Consider the following 17995-nt stretch of genomic DNA (forward strand, 5'->3'; position numbering starts at 1 on the left):
CGTTCCCAACATGAGAGGGGGAGGGTGGGAGGGTGGGAGAGGTGTGAATTGTAGACTCTGCAGGACCCCAAGAGGGAAAGAAACATGAGTTGGTTTTTTGTTTTTTGGGGTTTTTTTTTCAGCATGTCCTTTATAAGCTGAACTCTGGGGCAGCATGTCTCCTACTGGGAGGAGAGGTCTGCAGGTCCCCTCCAAGGGAAAGAAGCATGGGAGATTCTTTCTCCTTAAATTCAGATTGGGAGGAGGGTGGGGCAGAGCCCTCGGGGCTGCAACATATTATCAGAGGTTTTCTCAAAAACAAGCAGATAGGACTTACCTTTGAATCCCAATTGGCTCCCTGCAGAGGCTGGCTGTAAGCGGCAGCATGCCGTCTGGAGGGTGAAAGCCCCAATCTGTTGCTTGCAGAGGCTGTGGATTTACGCAGCAGCATGCAAGACTCCTATCGGCTGCCCTGCAGAGGATGGCTTTACGTGGCAACATGCAGGGATTCCTGGAGAGATCTCTCGGTCTGGCGAGACTCCTATCGGCTGCCCTGCAGAGGCTGGTTCTAAGCGGCAACATGCAGGGACTCCGGGAGATATTTCTCTACCGGGCCAAGTGCAGGCGGGGGGATTAGCTGAGCCAGGGCATCCTGGAGGCTCCTTGCCACTGTAGCTTGTGGATCCCCCGCTGCTGCATTCTGATGAGGATGGCTGCTGGAGGAAGATTCTCGGGCCTCACTTCTCTTCATGCCCTGCAGAGGCTGGCTGTAAGCAGCAACTTGCAGGAACTCCTGGAGAGATCTCTCGGTCTGGTGAGACTCCTATCGGCTTCCTGCAGGGGCTGGCGGCTAGCGACAGCATGCAGGACCTCCGGGAGAGATTTCTCGACCGGGCAAGTTGCAGTCGGGGGGGTTGACTGAGCCAGGATGTCCTGGAGGCTCCTCACTGGATTCGTCTGTGGATCCCCCGCTGCTACGCTCCGATGAGGATGGCTGCTGGAGGAAGATTCTCGGGCCTCACTTCTCTTCATGAAGTCTCTCAGTGCCCTCTTCCTTAGCTTGCGTGCACGTGGTGACATGTGCGCACAATGCAAGCCACACGGAAACCTCGAGCGCCGGATCCAATCAGTGGGTGCACAATTCATGAGGATCCAGTGTGTTCATCCTCCTCCTGCATCCCAGTTGTTTCTTTAGATGATTCAGGCATCTTCAAGTTGATGAGTAGAAAAGTTGTAATGGAGAGCTGTAGAAAAAATCCGACCGATGGGAACGGGCGGAAACTAAAGACTGGGGATTAGGGGGAAGCAGGGGGAAATGGGTAGGGCTCGGGCATGCCCAGTGGGGCCCGGGCACTGCACGTGCTCAGAGAAAAAAAAAAAAAAATCTCTCTGAGCTATTGGAGAGCTTATCCGCAAATTGGGAGGTGTTGGGACAACACCCATATGTGGCTGACTCATCCTGCTTGTCCTAGGAGAACAGGTTTATGGGTGGGAACAGTTTGGTGATGGAGTGGCAGCTGCAGGGGGTAATTTTTCACTGTTGGGGCAGTGGGGAGAATAGGACAGCTTGCAGGATGGTGGGACAGTTGCAGGGGGCAATTTTTGAAGATGAGGTAGTTTGCAGGGTATGCAGCAGCTGAGGAGATTAGTTTTTGAACTGTAGGGGCAATTTAAGGTAGTGGGGCATTTGTATAGGGGCAGTTTAGAGGTTTAGAAGAGTACAGAATTCCACCTATTAAACTGCATTGTCCTGTTCTCTCTAAGCATTATAGAACCAGATGAGCTCCAATCTGATTAAACAGTACTGACTGCAGAAACATACCCTGTATGACACCCCCCTGGAGCTCCTGTGCTGCAGCTGGGAAGGCAATAGAGAGGATACAATTTTAGAGCACCCACTACCTCCCTCGTGCCCTACGAGGTTGCGCTGCCCACACATAGCTGGTTTCGGCCCTGTCTGACAGAACCAAATCCAAATATTCAGTGTCCCATACTTGGATAGTGCCACCGCACATGCAGGCCGACTGCTTCAGCGGTACTTGAGTAGTGATGCAGTGGTCCAGTTTGGAGTCTGGGTTACGATTACCAGATGTCCAGATTTCTCCGGACGGCTTTTCAAAACCCGGCGCTTTGTCCAAGTTTTGAAAAGCTTCCAACAAATCGCTATTGGGCAGGAGGGCATCTGTGCATGGGCTGCCTGGGAGTGGGCCTGGGGGCGGGCATAGGGGGTCTGGATTTTCTGTTTGGAATATCTGGTAACCCTAGTCTGGGTGGAACTAGGAGCTACCCAGTTAGCCACAATATTCAGTCTGGTAACAGGGTAACTCTGGATACAGTTACGACCACAGAAAAACTGGTAATTTTCTGGGATTAGGCTGAATATAACCAGTACCCGGTAAATGCCAGCATCTGCATTACCCTGAGATACTCAGGGTTGGCATCCAGCTATTGTCTGGTACAAAAAGCTCGCAATGTCTGGCATTTCTACAAAGGCTGGACCCCACAACAGTACCCCCTAAATATCTATGCTACAGAAGCTTGGGCTGCTTTTCCCATAGAAATGAATTAGGATGTATTTTGGAGGTTCATTTCTCTGGAATTCATGGTCCAATATGGTCTATTTTTGAACTCAGTGGGGTTGATATTGTAGGATTTACCTGCCTGGTTAAACTCCACTGAGCTGGCTGGCTGCCAATAATCAGCAGCACTTAAAGGAACTCCTCTAATTGTAGCCAGACTAAGTTAGATTCTCTGTACTTAGGGTTAAAAGACATCCGGATTTCCCCGGACATGTCCTCCGGACCACATCTATAATAATAAAACACTAAGCGCGCATTCGCACTCTCGCCACGTGTTCCCTGATCCCTGATCTGTCGGGATATGGCGGCAAGAGTGCGCATGCGCTAGATGGCGCGGAGTGAGGGGCCGGGACTTAGGGGAAGGAGAACAGGCCCAGGATTCGGCTGGCCCCGGCCAGGCAAGACCTCCCTTCCCCGCCGCACCCAGGCCCCGGCGGTCCCCAACGGCAGAGAAGGAAAGACAGCTTGGCGGTGGGTTGACATGATAGCGGCAAGGGCTGCACCCACTTAGCGTCGCGGAGCGGCCCAGACCAAGGCGGCTGACGATTGGCTGGGGCGACGGTGCTCAGAAGCCCCAGCTGGGAGCACGAGACTGGTAGGTGGGTGGGCGCTGTGGCTGTCCGGGGGTGGGAGGTGAGGCCGTTAGAGCCGGTTGGGTGCGCGAGACTGGTAGGTGGCCGGGCGCTGTGGCTGTCCGGGAGAAGACAGACAGACAGACAGGGGGCCAGGAAGAGAGACAGAAAGAAAGACAGACAGGGGGGAGAGAGACAGAAAGAAAGAAAGACAGACAGGGGGAAGGGAGAGCGACAGAAAGAGTCAAACAGGGGGCCAGGGAAAGAGACAGAAAGAAAGATAGACAGAAAGAAAGAAAGGGGGCAGGGAGAGAGACAGAAAGAAAGAAAAAGAAAGAAAGAAATGCCTAAGTCTACACATCTATTCTAGCACCCGTTAATGTAACGGGCTAAAAAACTAGTGTTTGAATAAAAGACTGATTTCTTTGGCTGATAGGACGCCTCCCTTGCCTCTTTTGCTCAACTGTCAGCATACAGCATGTCATGGCCAGATCCCTCCACAGTTCACCTCTACTTCAGAAACCATGTTTCTGCTCCTTAGGTCATACTCACCATGATAGACACCAAAGACCACTGCTGATCCAGCTATGGCACCCAGCAACTGTGCCAGTATGTAGAAAGGAAGTTTTCTCCATGGAAGCTTTCCCATTAAGCACATAGCAAATGATACAGCTGGGTTTACGTGACCACCTGGAACACAGAAAAGACATACAATGGAGCTGACTTGGAAAAACAGATGTGAGAAGATGCACGCACTCTGGCAGGAGGAGTTTGAGATCTATTTTTCTTTTGTTCTGTTCTTAGGTTTCAATATTGACTTAGTCCTAGCACAGAGACTCAAAGTTGATTGCATTATATAAGGTAGAAAATATCAGTATAGCATACAAAAATAAATAATCCCAAATGTAACCCCCATCTTTAAAGCAGGTCTGAAAACTTGGCTGTTCAGACATAGGGTTACCAGATTTTCCATTTGGAAAATTCGGACCCCCAAGACCCGCCCAGTTCTACCCATCCCTGCCCCATTATGCCTTAGTCCCGCCCCCCACTGCCTGATAGTGATTTATTCCAAGCTTTTCAAAACCCAGACAAACCAGTTGAGGTTTCAGGTTCTCCCCAATGAATATGCATAAGATAAATCTGCACACATTTCAGCTTGAGCATATGCAAATTTATCTCAGCATATACATGGTGAAGATCCAGAAAACTTGACTTTTCTTGAGGTCTCCAGGATAGGTTGTTTGGGAAGCCTGCCTGCTTTATATATTTATTTATTAGGATTTATTTACCACCTTTTTGAAGGAATTCACTCAAGATGGTGTACAGCAAGAATAAGTCAAACATAAGCAACTGACTATTATGCAGTGGTCTATGGTCAGGGCTCTTAACCAGTCAAACAGCATCAAGCAAAATGAAAACCACCACCACAACAACAAAAAAACAACAACAGGGCTGTAGGGCTGGGGATTCACCCAATCCCCTGAAGGCCCTGACAGTACTGATCTGAATTTGATTGGCTGAGTAGCTTCTGCCTGCTGCCTGCTCAAAAAATCAATTTCAGAGCAGTGCCCTCAGGGCCTTCAGGGGATTGAGTAAATCCCCCTGATGCCCTAACCCAGACATGGGCAACTCTGGTCCTCAAGGGCTGGAATCTAGTCGGGTTTTCAGGATTTCCCCAATGAATATGCATTGAAAGCAGTGCATGCAAATAGGTCTCATGCATATTCATTGGGGAAATCCTGAAAACCCGATTGGATTACGGCCCTCGAGGCCCAGAGTTGCCCATGTCTGCCCTAACCTCATACCACTGAAATTACAGCAGTAAAAATATTCAAATTACAACCAAATTATGGCATAGTATGCTACATTACAAAGTTAACACAAAACATTTTAAGTTTATAACAATTTTATTGAAGGAATCAAGTAAAAATACAATAAGATAATACAAAAAGATATTCATTACAATAAGACTCACAAGAATAATAAATTCCCATATGAACTATCCATTCCTTTCTCCACCTTGATTCCATCCCCTTTTCCCCTACCCTTCCCTCCAAATGAAATCCCCCTCCCCGGATGAAAGCTGACAAAACATTTTAATAGACAGCATAGGGTGTAAGCAAAGATGAAGCATATAGATAGATAAGATAGAGTAGCAGGAGTAAGAAACTAGATCTGAATCCAGATTGACATGGATCTAGTGCAGGGATGTCCAATGTTGGTCCTCGAGGGCTGCAGTCCAGTAGGATTTTCAGGATTTCCCCAATGAATATACATGAGGTCTATTTGCATGCACTGCTTTCATTGTATGCTAATAGATCTCATGCATATTCATTGGGGAAATCCTGAAAACCCGACTGGATTGCGGCCCTCGAGGACCGACATTGGACACCCCTGATCTAGTGGCTAGCCAGTTTCCTTCTTCTATCCCAGAGGTAAGCAATTCCGGGCCTCAAGAGCCACAGGCAGGTCAGGTTTTCAAGATATCCACACTAAATATGCATGAGATAGATTTGCATCTCAAGGAGGCAGTGCATGCAAATCCATCTCATACATATTCAATGTGGATATCCTGAAAACCTGACCTGCTTGTGGCTCTCGAGGACTGGAATTGCCTACCCCTGTTCTAGCCAAACATTAAGTTAAACACAGATAGTTTGTTCTGTAATTTTTCCTAGAAATGGGATGTTAGATGCTGAATGAAACGTTCCAGTATGTCCTGATCAAGGCTGTTCTTCTTTAGCAAAGTGCGCACCACTGCTCTTTTTTTCCAGTTCAAAGATTTTATTGATTTTAATATACAGAAAGAACAGGAAATGTTAACAAGGCAAGATACAAATTAGCTGTACAAAGTAAGGAATCTCAAAATGTTGACGAACAATACGATACAGCAGACTGATTGTTGGTAGTTGCCCATTATTGGTATCATGGCCCCATGTAGGGAAATATTTGTCATCTCTCCTTCAGTGATTTTGGACCCAGAATGACCTTCGCTTACCCCCCCCCCCCCCCCCCCCCCCATTTTACTAAGCTATGGCAGAGGAAAAAGAGGTAGCTGATAGACTAAACAAGTTCTTCTCGTCGGTCTTTACAAAAGAAGACCCATTCAACGTGCCGGAACTGGAAAAAATCTTCAAGGGGGATCAAGAGGGAAAATTATCATGCATGGAGGTTAGCCTCGAAGATGTTCTCAGGCAGATAGATAGATTAAAAACTGACAAATCTCCGGGCCCAGACGGGATCCACCCGAGAATACTGAAAGAGCTCAGAGACGAAATAGCGGAGCTACTGCGGTATATTTGCAACCTATCCTTGAGAACTGGGGTAATCCCAGAGGATTGGAGGATAGCGAATGTTACACCGATCTTCAAAAAAGGATCGAGAGGCAACCCGGGGAACTATAAATCGGTGAGCTTAACTTCAGTTCCGGGGAAGATGGCCGAATCATTGATCAGGGAAGGTATCAATGAGCATATAGAAAGAAATAATCTGATGGGAACAAGCCAGCATGGTTTATGTAAAGGACGATCATGCCAAACGAATCTACTGCATTTCTTTGAGGGGATAAGCAAACAATTGGACCAAGGTGACCCCATAAACATCGTATATCTGGATTTCCAAAAAACCTTCGACAAGGTTCCCCATGAGCGCCTACTGAAGAAACTGTGGAGCCACGGGGTGGAAGGGGACGTGCACAGATGGATCAAAAATTGGCTGGCGGACAGGAAGCAGAAGGTAGGAGTAAAGGGACACAACTCTGACTGGAAAGGGGTCACGAGTGGTGTCCCGCAGGGGTCAGTGCTGGGACCGCTGCTGTTCAATATATTCATTAACGATCTGGAAATGGGGACGAAGTGTGAAGTTATCAAGTTCATGGATGACACAAAACTCTCCAGCAGGGTCAGAACTGTTGAGGAATGCAAAGAACTGCAGAGCAACCTGAACAAACTGAGTGAGTGGGCAAAAAGATGGCAGATGAGCTTCAATGTGGAGAAATGTAAGGTCTTAGAAACATAGAAACATAGAAGATGACGGCAGAAAAGGGCCATAGCCCATCCAGTCTGCCCACTCTAATGATCCACCCCCCTTGATTTTACCCCCCTAGAGATCCCACATGTGTATCCCATTTCCTTTTGAAGTCTGGCACGCTGCTGGCCTCATAGGGAAGGGGAACCCCATGTACAGCTAAAGTTAGGCGGGACTTAGGCGTCCAACCTAAGTGGTTAATAAGCAATTTAAGGGTCTTAACAAACGATAATTGGCGCACTGGTTAAATCTACAGCCTTCTACCCTGATGTTGCTGGTTCAAATCCCACTCACTCCTTGTGACAGAAGAGAAATAAATAAACAGATTAAAACAAATAGTATGGTGTCAGTATTTTATAATTATAATGAAAAACAGCATAAAATCGCCATTCTAATAACGTCATAATAATAAAACATTATAACGTTAAGAACATTGGTTGGACATCTAACTTCTGCCTAAAAAAAAAATGATTCTCTAAAGGATACCTAAAAATGTGGATGTCTATCTGATGCTGAGCGCCGCTGACCACGATTCGCTAAAGGATGTCTAAGTTTTGTAGAATCTTGCCATGGAGAATGTCCAAATCACGCCTAAATGTAGATGCACTTTACAGAATCAGGGCCATGATGTATAGTTACGAAGTGCTCTGCATACCATGAGCAGCCAGATTGGGTTTTCTTCTTCTAGCTGGATTATAATTCATTTCAATTCATTTAGCTGGGGAATGGTGATTGTATCCTGTATCAGAACTGCAACCCCTCTACCCCATCTTCCTGGTCTTGGTTGATGTTGGATGCTGAAACCTGTTGGGCATACAAGGGGGTGCTGAAAAGTTCTCAGCCCAATCAAGAGGAGAATGACATGGAAATGGTTCAATCAATGATCTAAAACAATGTCAAAAAAAACATAGAATTTCATTTCTGCAAATTGGCCCTTAATGAAATAAGATAGCACTCTTTTCCGCTACATGGCAAAATAATGCTCAAATAATGCTCAGAATTTAGGAAGTTGGTTGGTTGGGCTGAGAACTTTCCAACACACCCTTGTACTTCAGCCAGTGGTGAACCCCCACATTCATCTAGCCAGGTTTCACTTATTCCTAAAATGTTCAGATGCTGTTCATAGATGACATCATGGATCACAGCGGATTGAGCCACAAATGACTTGATTTACATAAATAAAACAGTACTATTGAGAGACATATCATCTGGAGTTAGACAGACAGAGAATAATTTGCTAAGTACGGTACATCCTTAACGCATGAACTGGAAATCAGCTGCAGGCAGTTCTCATTCATGAGAAATATTGTACCAACATGTTCACATTTTCTTGGATTGTGCAACTTGAAACTTTAATTTCTTTTGGGAAGTTAAAAAGCTGTTCAATGTGTGGCATATGGAAAAATAATTATCTGAGAGATTTTAGAGAAGCATTTAGTTTTTCTTAGAAAAGTCTAAAAGTGGATTTTCCTATGTATTTATGCATTCATTCGTTTTTATTTTAAAATAAAAGTTAGTGAATTTTTATTTAACTCAGTTGATAGACTGCCCCTCAAACATGACATCAAAGCAGTTTACAATACATTGACTTTTTGGGGCACATTTTTTAAAGGCTTAGGAAGCTATGTACCAATGCATGGGGTGTACCTGAAATAGGGTGCTATGCTGTCACGCAAGGCTGAAGGAACATGTAGGTAGCTGGATTTCCAGAAATACCACAATGAGTTTACATTAGATAGATTTGCTTACAGTGGGTCTGATATTCAGCTGATCCAGTCACAAGTACTTTATTGGTATATCCTACAGGAATAACCAATGCCGCATCATCTGATCAGTGAATGTACCAGTTGCTTACTTTTCAATGCATAATTTATTCTATTGGCAGCTGAATATTGCAACTACACATAGAATGCCAGTTCCTCCTTTCCCCCCAAGCAAGAATGGCTCCTCCTTCTATGAATAAAAGTATTCAATTTATTTGTATGAGGAATGCTGAAAAGTTCTCAGCCCAACCAACCAACTTCCTAAATTCTAAGTGCTATTTTGCCACTGTAGCTGACAAGTGTTATCTTATTTCATTTAAGTGCCAATTTGCAGAAAATACATTTTCTGTTTTGATATTGTTTCAGATCATTGATAGAACCCTATCTTCGTCATTCTTCTTGGTTGGGCTGAGAACTTTTCAGCATCCCCTTATATAAAGGCTGAAAATCCTTGCAAAAGTAAGTTATGCATATACCATATGCTAACAAATATGTAGCACACTTTGAATATTAAGCCCATAGGGGCTCATAATCGAAAGAGAAAAACGTCCAAAAATCGGCCTAAGTTGGCACTTGGATGAACATTTCCCAAATACGTCCAAGTGCCAATAATATAAACGGATTTTGGATGTATTTCTAAACGACCTAGGCCTTCATAGTGCTGCTGAACAACCAAAGCTAAATGGGGCGTTTCGGGAGGAGTGTCGAGAGCGGGAGTTGGGCGAGACATGGGCCGGCTTAGACTTAGTCGTACAGCATGTATAACCGAAAGTTATACAGCCCAGGATCGACGGAACAAGGACGTTGTGACTTAGACCATTTAAAACATTACATTACATTACATTAGTGATTTCTATTCCGCTTGTGCCTTGCGGTTCTAAGCGGATTACATTAGAAGATGGCTGGACATTTCCAGGCGATGACAATACAATTATTTGTATAACTTTACAAACTTTGCAAACCTAACTTTACTTAACTTTTCGTACATAACTTTACATAACTTTACGTACATAACTTTACATAACTTTACGTGGAGTTACTTTGTGTTACTTTACATTATCCTTACCGTGCTTGCATAACTTGCATTAAGTTTACATAATTTATCTTACATAATTTATCTTACATAACTTTACAAGACTTTACGTAGAGTTATTTTATGTTATTTTACCTTATTATTCCAGTACATTGCATAACTTACATTACATGATATTACAAAGCATAACCTTATGTTATATTACAACGCATAACCTTATGTTACTTTACATAATATTACAACGCATAATCTTATGTTACCAAAAAATCGTCTGTTCCTAGGTTGCTATATCTGATTTTTTCGGTATTTGGGGAGACTGTGTTTCTAGATATGAATTGGCTTTACGCCCGATGCAGCTAGATTAGATGTTGCCTATGGGGACGAAGTTGCAGTTGGTTGCGAGTTGCAGTAGGTTATGAAGGGAGAGAAGATGATGGTAGATTATAATATTGGGATGTGTTTTTTGAATAGTATGGTTTTTATATCTTTTCGAAACGCTTTGTAGTCCGTAGTTGTGGTCAGCAGCTTGGATATGGTGGGGTCAATTTTCGCGGCCTGTGTAGCAAGTAGGTTGTCATATAGCTTTTTGCGTTTTGTGCCTTTGAGTGAGGGGTAGGTGAATGGAGTCTGGGTTCTCCTTACTCTAGTTGAGAGGTTTCGGGTTAGGCGGCTGTTTAGGTAGAGAGGTGCTGTTCCGTTTAGTGCTTTGAATAATAAACAGTATAGTTTGAATTGAGTTCTTGCTTGTATCGGTAGCCAGTGTGAGTCGAGATAGGCATTAGTGATGTGATCGTATTTTCCTAGCGAGTAGATAAGTCTGAGTGCTGTGTTCTGTACTGTCTGTAATTGTTTGGTCATGTAAGCGGGGCAGGGTAGATAAAGGCTGTTGCAGTAGTCTACAAGTCCTAGTACAAGTGATTGGACTAAGATCCTGTATTGAATTTTGTCAAAGAATTTTCTTATTTTTCGCAGGTTGCGCATGGTGTAGAAGGCTTTTTGGATGGTTTTGTTAGTATGAGTCTGCATTGTGCATCTCCTGTCTATTGTTACTCCCAGGATTTTGAGTGCTGGCTGTATTGGGTATGTGATTGCATTTGTCGTCAGATCAGTTAAGGTAGGTTCTTTGTCTTTTTCTAGCAGCAGGAATTTGGTTTTATCCGTGTTCAGTTTCAGTTTGTGGTTGGTCATCCATGTTTCTACCGTTTCCAGAGTTATTTTCAGTCGTCCTGATGAGTTGGGGTCTTGGGTATTGAAGGGGAGAAGGATTGTTATGTCGTCTGCGTAGCTGAATGAGACTATATTTAGGGAGTCTAGAGTGGTGCCCAGTGAGGATACGTAGAGGTTGAAAAGTATGGGTGATAATGGAGATCCTTGTGGTACTCCACAGGGGTTTGACCAAGGGTCAGATATGTGGTCTTTTGTCTTTACTTTATAAGTTCTAGTTTTTAGAAAGCCTTGGAACCAGTTGAGTACCAAACCTGTGATCCCTATGGCGTCTAGTATCTGGAGTAGTATGTTGTGATCCACTAGGTCGAAAGCTGCTGAAAGATCTAGTTGGATAAGTAGTATCCTGTTCCCTTTGCTGAGGTGTTGGTGGGCTATATCCATTAGAGATACAAGTAGTGTCTCTGTGCTGTGGTTTTTTCTGAAACCTGATTGTGATGGGTGTAGTATGTTGTGGTCTTCTAAGTAGTTGGTGAGGTATTGTGCTACAAGACCTTCTTGTAGTTTGATATATAATGGGATTGAAGCGATGGGTCTGTGGTTGGCTGGATTATTGTTTGGAGCTTTGGGATCTTTCGGTATGGGGGTGATAATAATCTCGCCTAGTTCTGGTGGGAAGTGACCATCTGTGAGCGTGGATTGTAGCCAGTTCATGAGGTTAGCTTTGAACTTGATGGATGCGGTTGTTAGCAGGTACGATGGGCAGCTGTTTAGGTCACAAGAAGTTTTACTATATTTGTTGTATAGTCGAGTCATGTCATTCCATTGTATTTTGGGGAAGTTAGTCCACGTTCTGTCAGCTACTAAGGCTTCATCTATTGTTGGTGTTGTCTTAGTAGTAAAACTTGGTCTAAGTCACAAAAACCCACCTAAAGTCACCAGATAAGCACTGCAAACACATAAAACAGACCCCCACACACCACCCTCAATGATCATTGACTCCCCCACCCCAATAAAAATATTAATCACACCTTTAAAATTCAGCCTCCAGACCATCATCACCTGGCCGCCTGGCATAGGAAAGCCTAGTCGTCCAGCACAGAGGCGGCTTAAGCCGTCTTGAGGGTGGATTAGGGACCCATGGAGAGGAGGATTCATGCCCTTAAGTCCCTGTAATCACTGCATTGATACTTAAACAATTGCATTCCCCTATACACCCCCAAACCCTTTTGTACTGGCATATAAGTGGCTTTTGCAGCCATAAGGGCTATTGCGGTGATAGATAAGTGGGTCTAGGGGATTCTGGAGGAGGTTTGGGGGGCTCACCGTGACCTATATGGGAGCTGTAGTGAGATGATGACATGGCACCCTTTTTGTGAAGTTCACAGCAGTGCCCTGTAATGTACCCCACCATTTTAGATGCCATGTCTGGGTGGTCAGTCCATCACTTTGCAGACCCCTCCCACGTCCAACAGAGCTTGTTCTAGGCGTTTTTCACTTGGATGAAAAGTTGGATGAAAATGTAGTATAAAGTTGGACGATTTAGCGGCTTGGACGATCAGATCGGCAGGACGTATAATTAGACTATTTTTGAAACCAAAAAAATTTTGAACGTATTTTTCAAAAATGTGTCCTAGGCTGTTTTTACTTTGGATGACTTGTGACTTAGACGTAAACGGACTTAGACGTCACTTTCGATTATGCCCCTCCACGTGTCTTCAATGTATGCAAATATATCCGATGCATATTTGTTGCTGCAGTCCTGAAAACCTGACTGGCTATTTGTGCCTTTGGGGATGCCCTTGTGTCTAGGTCAAATTAGTACCAGAAGACATCAGCAGATATGCAGATGTTAAAGAAGAAATATCAGATGCTAATTTTTTTTTAAGTTCAATCATTTTTATTGATGTAGAATAAGTATAAAAAAGTATAAATTAAAAAGTAACATTAGTATACAAAATGTAACATAACAAGTACGGTGGCTGCCTATTTAGCAAAGAGTACATTTTAAGATCATTGCAATCATCCATCAGATATTGTACCATATTGCTCCAAGGGTACTACAAGAGTTTGAAATTTACCGACCTAGAAAAAATCTAAGGTCTGAAAACACTATGGGGCTCATAATCGAAAGAGAAAAACGTCCAAAAACTGGCCTAAGTCGGCACTTGGACGAACATTTCTCAAAAATGTCCAAGCGCCGAAAATAAAAACAGGTTTTGGATGTATTTCTAAATGACCTAGGCCTTCATAGTGCTGCTCAATGTCCAAAGCTAAACGGGGCGGTTTGGGAGGCGTGTCGAGGGCGGGAGTTGGGCGGGACGTGGGCTGGCTTAGACTTAGTCGTACAACATGTAAAACTGAAAGTTTTACAACAGAGCTTAGACGGAACTTGGACGTTGTGACTTAGACCATGGCTGCTGGCATCATTTAAAAGGAGATAGAGCATTTAAAAAGGAGATAGAGCAGGTTTTAAACTAGAAACTGGAGGAAGGCTTATAGTCCCTCAAAAGTGCATGGTTCGGAACAGGGTATCTTTAAAAGATATCCTCAAAAAAAATGAAGACAGAGCATCTTGATAATAAGATTACAATGCAGACCACAGTAGACCAGGTTTCCTTAAATATAGAGCAGGCTGGTTTTAAAGATTACAAATTATCCATGCCAACTGCTGAGCAAATTGTAAATAGATATGACAAACATTGTTTGAAATGTCTGTATGCAAATGCTAGAAGCCTAAGAAACAAGAGTTAGAATATATTGAACTAAATAAAAAGATAGATATAATAGGCAACTCTGAGACCTGGTAAGGAAGCTAACCAATGGGACACTGTCATACTGGGGTACAAACTATATTGTAGTGATAGGGTGGATCAAATTGGGAAGGTGTATGTTATATGTTAAGGAAGGCCTTGAATCGAATGGACTGAAAATTCTACAAGAACCGAAACATACCTTGGAATCCCTATGTGTAGAAATTCCATGTGAAAAGTATAGTGATAGGAGTACCCTACCTGATCTGACCAGGAGTACACTACCTGCCTGACTAGGATGAACATAAGGATGCTGAAATGTTATCAGAAATTAGAAAGGCTAACACAATAATAATGGGTGATTTCAACTACCCCAGTATTGACTGGAAATATGTAACATCAGAGCATGTTAGGGAGAAAAAAATTTCTTGATGAAATAAAAGACTGCTTTATGGAGCAGCTGGTTCAGGAACCCAGCAAGAGACGAAGCAATTCTAGACCTAATGCGGGAGGCATTGGTGCTGGGATCTCTTGATAGTAATGATCATAATATGATCAGATTTGATATAATCCCTGGAATAAGTTTACACAGGAAAACCAATATAATAGTATTTAACTTTATAAAAGGAGACTATGATAATATGAGGAGAATGTTAAAAAAGAAGCTTAGAGGAGCAGTTGCAAAGGTCAAAAATTTACATCATGTGTGGATGTTATTCAAAAATACCAGCCTGGAAGCCCAGAATAGATATATTCCATATATTAAAAAAGGAGGAAGGAAGGCCAAAATGGCAGCCAACCTGGTTAATGAGTGAGGTGAAGGAAGCTATTAAAGTTAGGGAGAATCCTTCAGAAAGTAGAAGAAAGATCTGATGGAAAATAATTTTAAACAATACAAGGAATGGCAAATCAAATGCAAGGCACTAAAAAGGAAAAACATAAGAGCACAAGAATTGCCATACTGGGACAGACCAAAGGTCTATCAAGCCCAGCATCCTGTTTCCAACAGTAGCCAATTCAGGTCCTAAATACCTAGCTAGATCCCAGGTAATAAAACAGATTTTATGTTGCTTATCCTAGGAATAAGCAGTGGATTTCCTCAAGCCATCTCAATAATGGCCTTGGACTTCTCTTATAGGAAATTATCCAAACCTTTTTTTAAACCCTGCTAAGCTAACTGATTTTACCACATTCTCCAGAAACAAATTCCAGAATTTAATTACAGATTGTGTGAAAAAATATTTTCTCCAGTTTGTATTAAATCTACTACTTAGTAGATTTATCGCATGCTCCATAGTCCTAGCATTTATGGAAAGAATAAACAAGTGATTCACATCTACCCTTTTCACTCCACTCAGTATTTCTTAGACTTCTATCATACCACCCCTGAGCCATCTCTTCTCCAAGCTGAAGAATCCTAGCCACTTTAGTCTTTCCTCAAAGGGAAGATGTCCCATCCATTGTATCATTTTTGTCACCCTTTTCTGTACCTTTTCTTAATTTTGAGCATTATTTTGCCACTGTAGCTGAAAAGAGTGTTATTTCATTAAGTGCCATTTTGCAGAAACAAAATTCTCGGTTTTGACATTGTTTCAGATCACCGATTGAACCATATCCATGTCATTCTCTTCTTGGTTGGGCTAAGAACTTTTGAGCACCCCCTACCGTAATTTATCTTTATTCAATTATCCATCAAATAACTTGAGAAAGATATCTTCTTAACAATAACACAAAGGCAGATTAAAAATATTCAAATTATATATGGCAAATACTGTAAATAGCCAGGGTGGTGTACGCTTAATCCAAATAGCTTACAAATGGGATAACAACTACTAGGTTGTTTTAGTGTATTAGTCTGGTTTTCATAACATAGAAAATGAATACACATAAAATAGATCTGCTTACAAATCAATCTTATGCATATTCATTGTGGGCATCCTTAAAACCAGACCAGCTAGGGAGTACTCCAATATCAGCATGAGAAACGCTTGTATATAGAGCTATAGTCATAGAAAGTCATACTGAGGGGTTTTCTTCAGCAAAGAGAAGCAGATTGTGCCACATCTATTTTCAATACTGAAAAAAACAAAGAACGCCTGCCACACAACTGGAATGGGAAAATGGCCTTCAGGATCTGGGTTCCTGTTTGCATGCTCTTAAGGTCACCAAACTGTTGAATAGGTAAACAGAGATAACAGACGAGAGAGCACAATGTTTTTGTACAGTTGCCAAAATGGGAAGCTGGAAACTTTAGTTGGACATGTCGAACCTACTTTGGGTAAATCAAACACTGAACCCCATCATGTTCCTTCTCCATTTAAAATAATGACTTTTCATGTAGTTTTACTTTGATATAAACAAATTCCGGTACGGCAGAGGTATGAGATTGTCCCAGATGCTGGAAATATAAAACAGGGGTGTCCAACCTTTTGGCTTCCCTGGGCCGCATTGGCTGAAAATTATTTTCTGAGGCCGCACAAACGCTGCAGCAAGACAGAGGAAGGAGCAGGCAAGACAGTAAACACATGGGGGCAGCAGAGGAAAACACTGCATCGCCCTCGACCAGGGCCGCACAAAATACTTCACGAGGCCGCAGGTTGGACACCCCTGATATAAAACCTGCCAGTTTTTCTTTTTTTTTAAATTACTAATGAGACAATTTTCAATGACTCTACTTAATTGCTCCAGTTTTGCCCAATTGCCAAGCCTATCTAATTGTTTAAGTTCTGCCCAATTGCTAAAGCTCACCAGATCCCATTTAATTGTTCTAGTTCTGTCCAGATTCTAGTTCACTAGATTCTATTTAATTGTTCTAGTTCTGCCCAATTCCCAAGCCTATTTAATTGTCTTAGTTCCGCCCAATTGCTAAGGTTCACCAGATTCTATTTTAATTGTTTAAGCTCTGCCCAATTCCTAAGATCCACCAGATTATTTTTAATTATTCTAGTTCTGCCCAATTGCTAAGACTTTCCTCTGTTCCTGCCTCCCAAAGGCTTCCCCAACCCCACCATGAAGCCACACCCGTGGATTTTTCTTCTCCTCTGCTCATCCACCAATATCACCCTCTGCCTGAAACCCCCCTCTCCCAACTTACCCAACCCCATTAATGTCAGTACTATTTGCCCAGGCGTCAAAATCCCCATGCTATTGCGTACCAGAAATCATCCTTTCAAAAAAAAAAACCACGAAGAATCAATCATGCCTCCTTAAAGCCCATTCCCCCTGCCACCTTCCCAACCATGCCTCTGACTCTCTCACCCCAGTCCCGACACTTTACTGCAATGCCAGATCTGCATGCAACAAAACCCAAATTTTGAAGGACCTATTTGAAGATCTCGACCCCGGATTCCTATTCATCACTGAATCATGGATTGCAAAAGACGACATATTTACACAAAACAAACTTTGCTCACACGGTTACCAGGGCCTCTTCTCCCCCAGAATTAACAGAAAAGGAGGTGGCTTGGCACTCCTCCACAAATTCTTCTTCGATGTCCAGCTTCTCGAAAAGGGTAACCATGCCTCTCTAGAATATATGCTTGTCTCTATCAATGATGAATTCCACCCTCACCCACTGGGTATCCTGCTATTATATCGTCCACCATCCCCCTGGAACAAATCCTCTGAACCCGTCCTCGAGACCATTACAAATGGCTTCCTCAAATTTCAAAGATTACTAATCAATGGGGATATTAATCTCCACCTAAACGATACCATCAACAAAGATGCAACTGATTTCAATAACTTCCTCACTTCTTTAGGCTTCCCCCCCTCCCCCCCGGCACTCTCTCCAACCCATGAAAAAGGACACACACTGGACATCATCAGTTTCCTAGATCTCACCGATCACAAAACTTCGGTCGATGACACCCGTTGGGAATATGTCCCCTGGTCCGATCACTTCCTAGGGGCTTTTTGCCTCCCCATTTTCATATCTCACCTCGGGCCTCCTCCTCGTTCCTCAAACTCCATTACCTTCCGAAAAAAATTGCTAGCGAACTATTCTGGACCAAATTCCTAAACCTAATTTCCACCATTCCTAGCCCTCCAAACACTGAATCCAACTGGCACAACTGGATCACCCTCTCTGAGACCACCTACCACTCTCTCACACCACTATCCACTA

General features: G+C 43.2%; 1 protein-coding gene across 1 annotated transcript in view; it reads right to left on the minus strand.

Moving 5' to 3' along the window:
• The window catches only part of AQP9 (aquaporin 9), a 118257-nt gene that overhangs the window by 40460 nt on the left and 59802 nt on the right, over nt 1-17995 (minus strand). The window contains exon 3 of the mRNA XM_033919579.1: nt 3683-3820. Within this exon, the coding sequence (XP_033775470.1) occupies nt 3683-3820 (138 nt within the window). The remainder of the gene's footprint in view (nt 1-3682; nt 3821-17995) is intronic.

The sequence above is a fragment of the Geotrypetes seraphini genome, chromosome 14, assembly GCF_902459505.1.
Source record: "Geotrypetes seraphini chromosome 14, aGeoSer1.1, whole genome shotgun sequence".
NCBI classification, from domain to species: domain Eukaryota; kingdom Metazoa; phylum Chordata; class Amphibia; order Gymnophiona; family Dermophiidae; genus Geotrypetes; species Geotrypetes seraphini.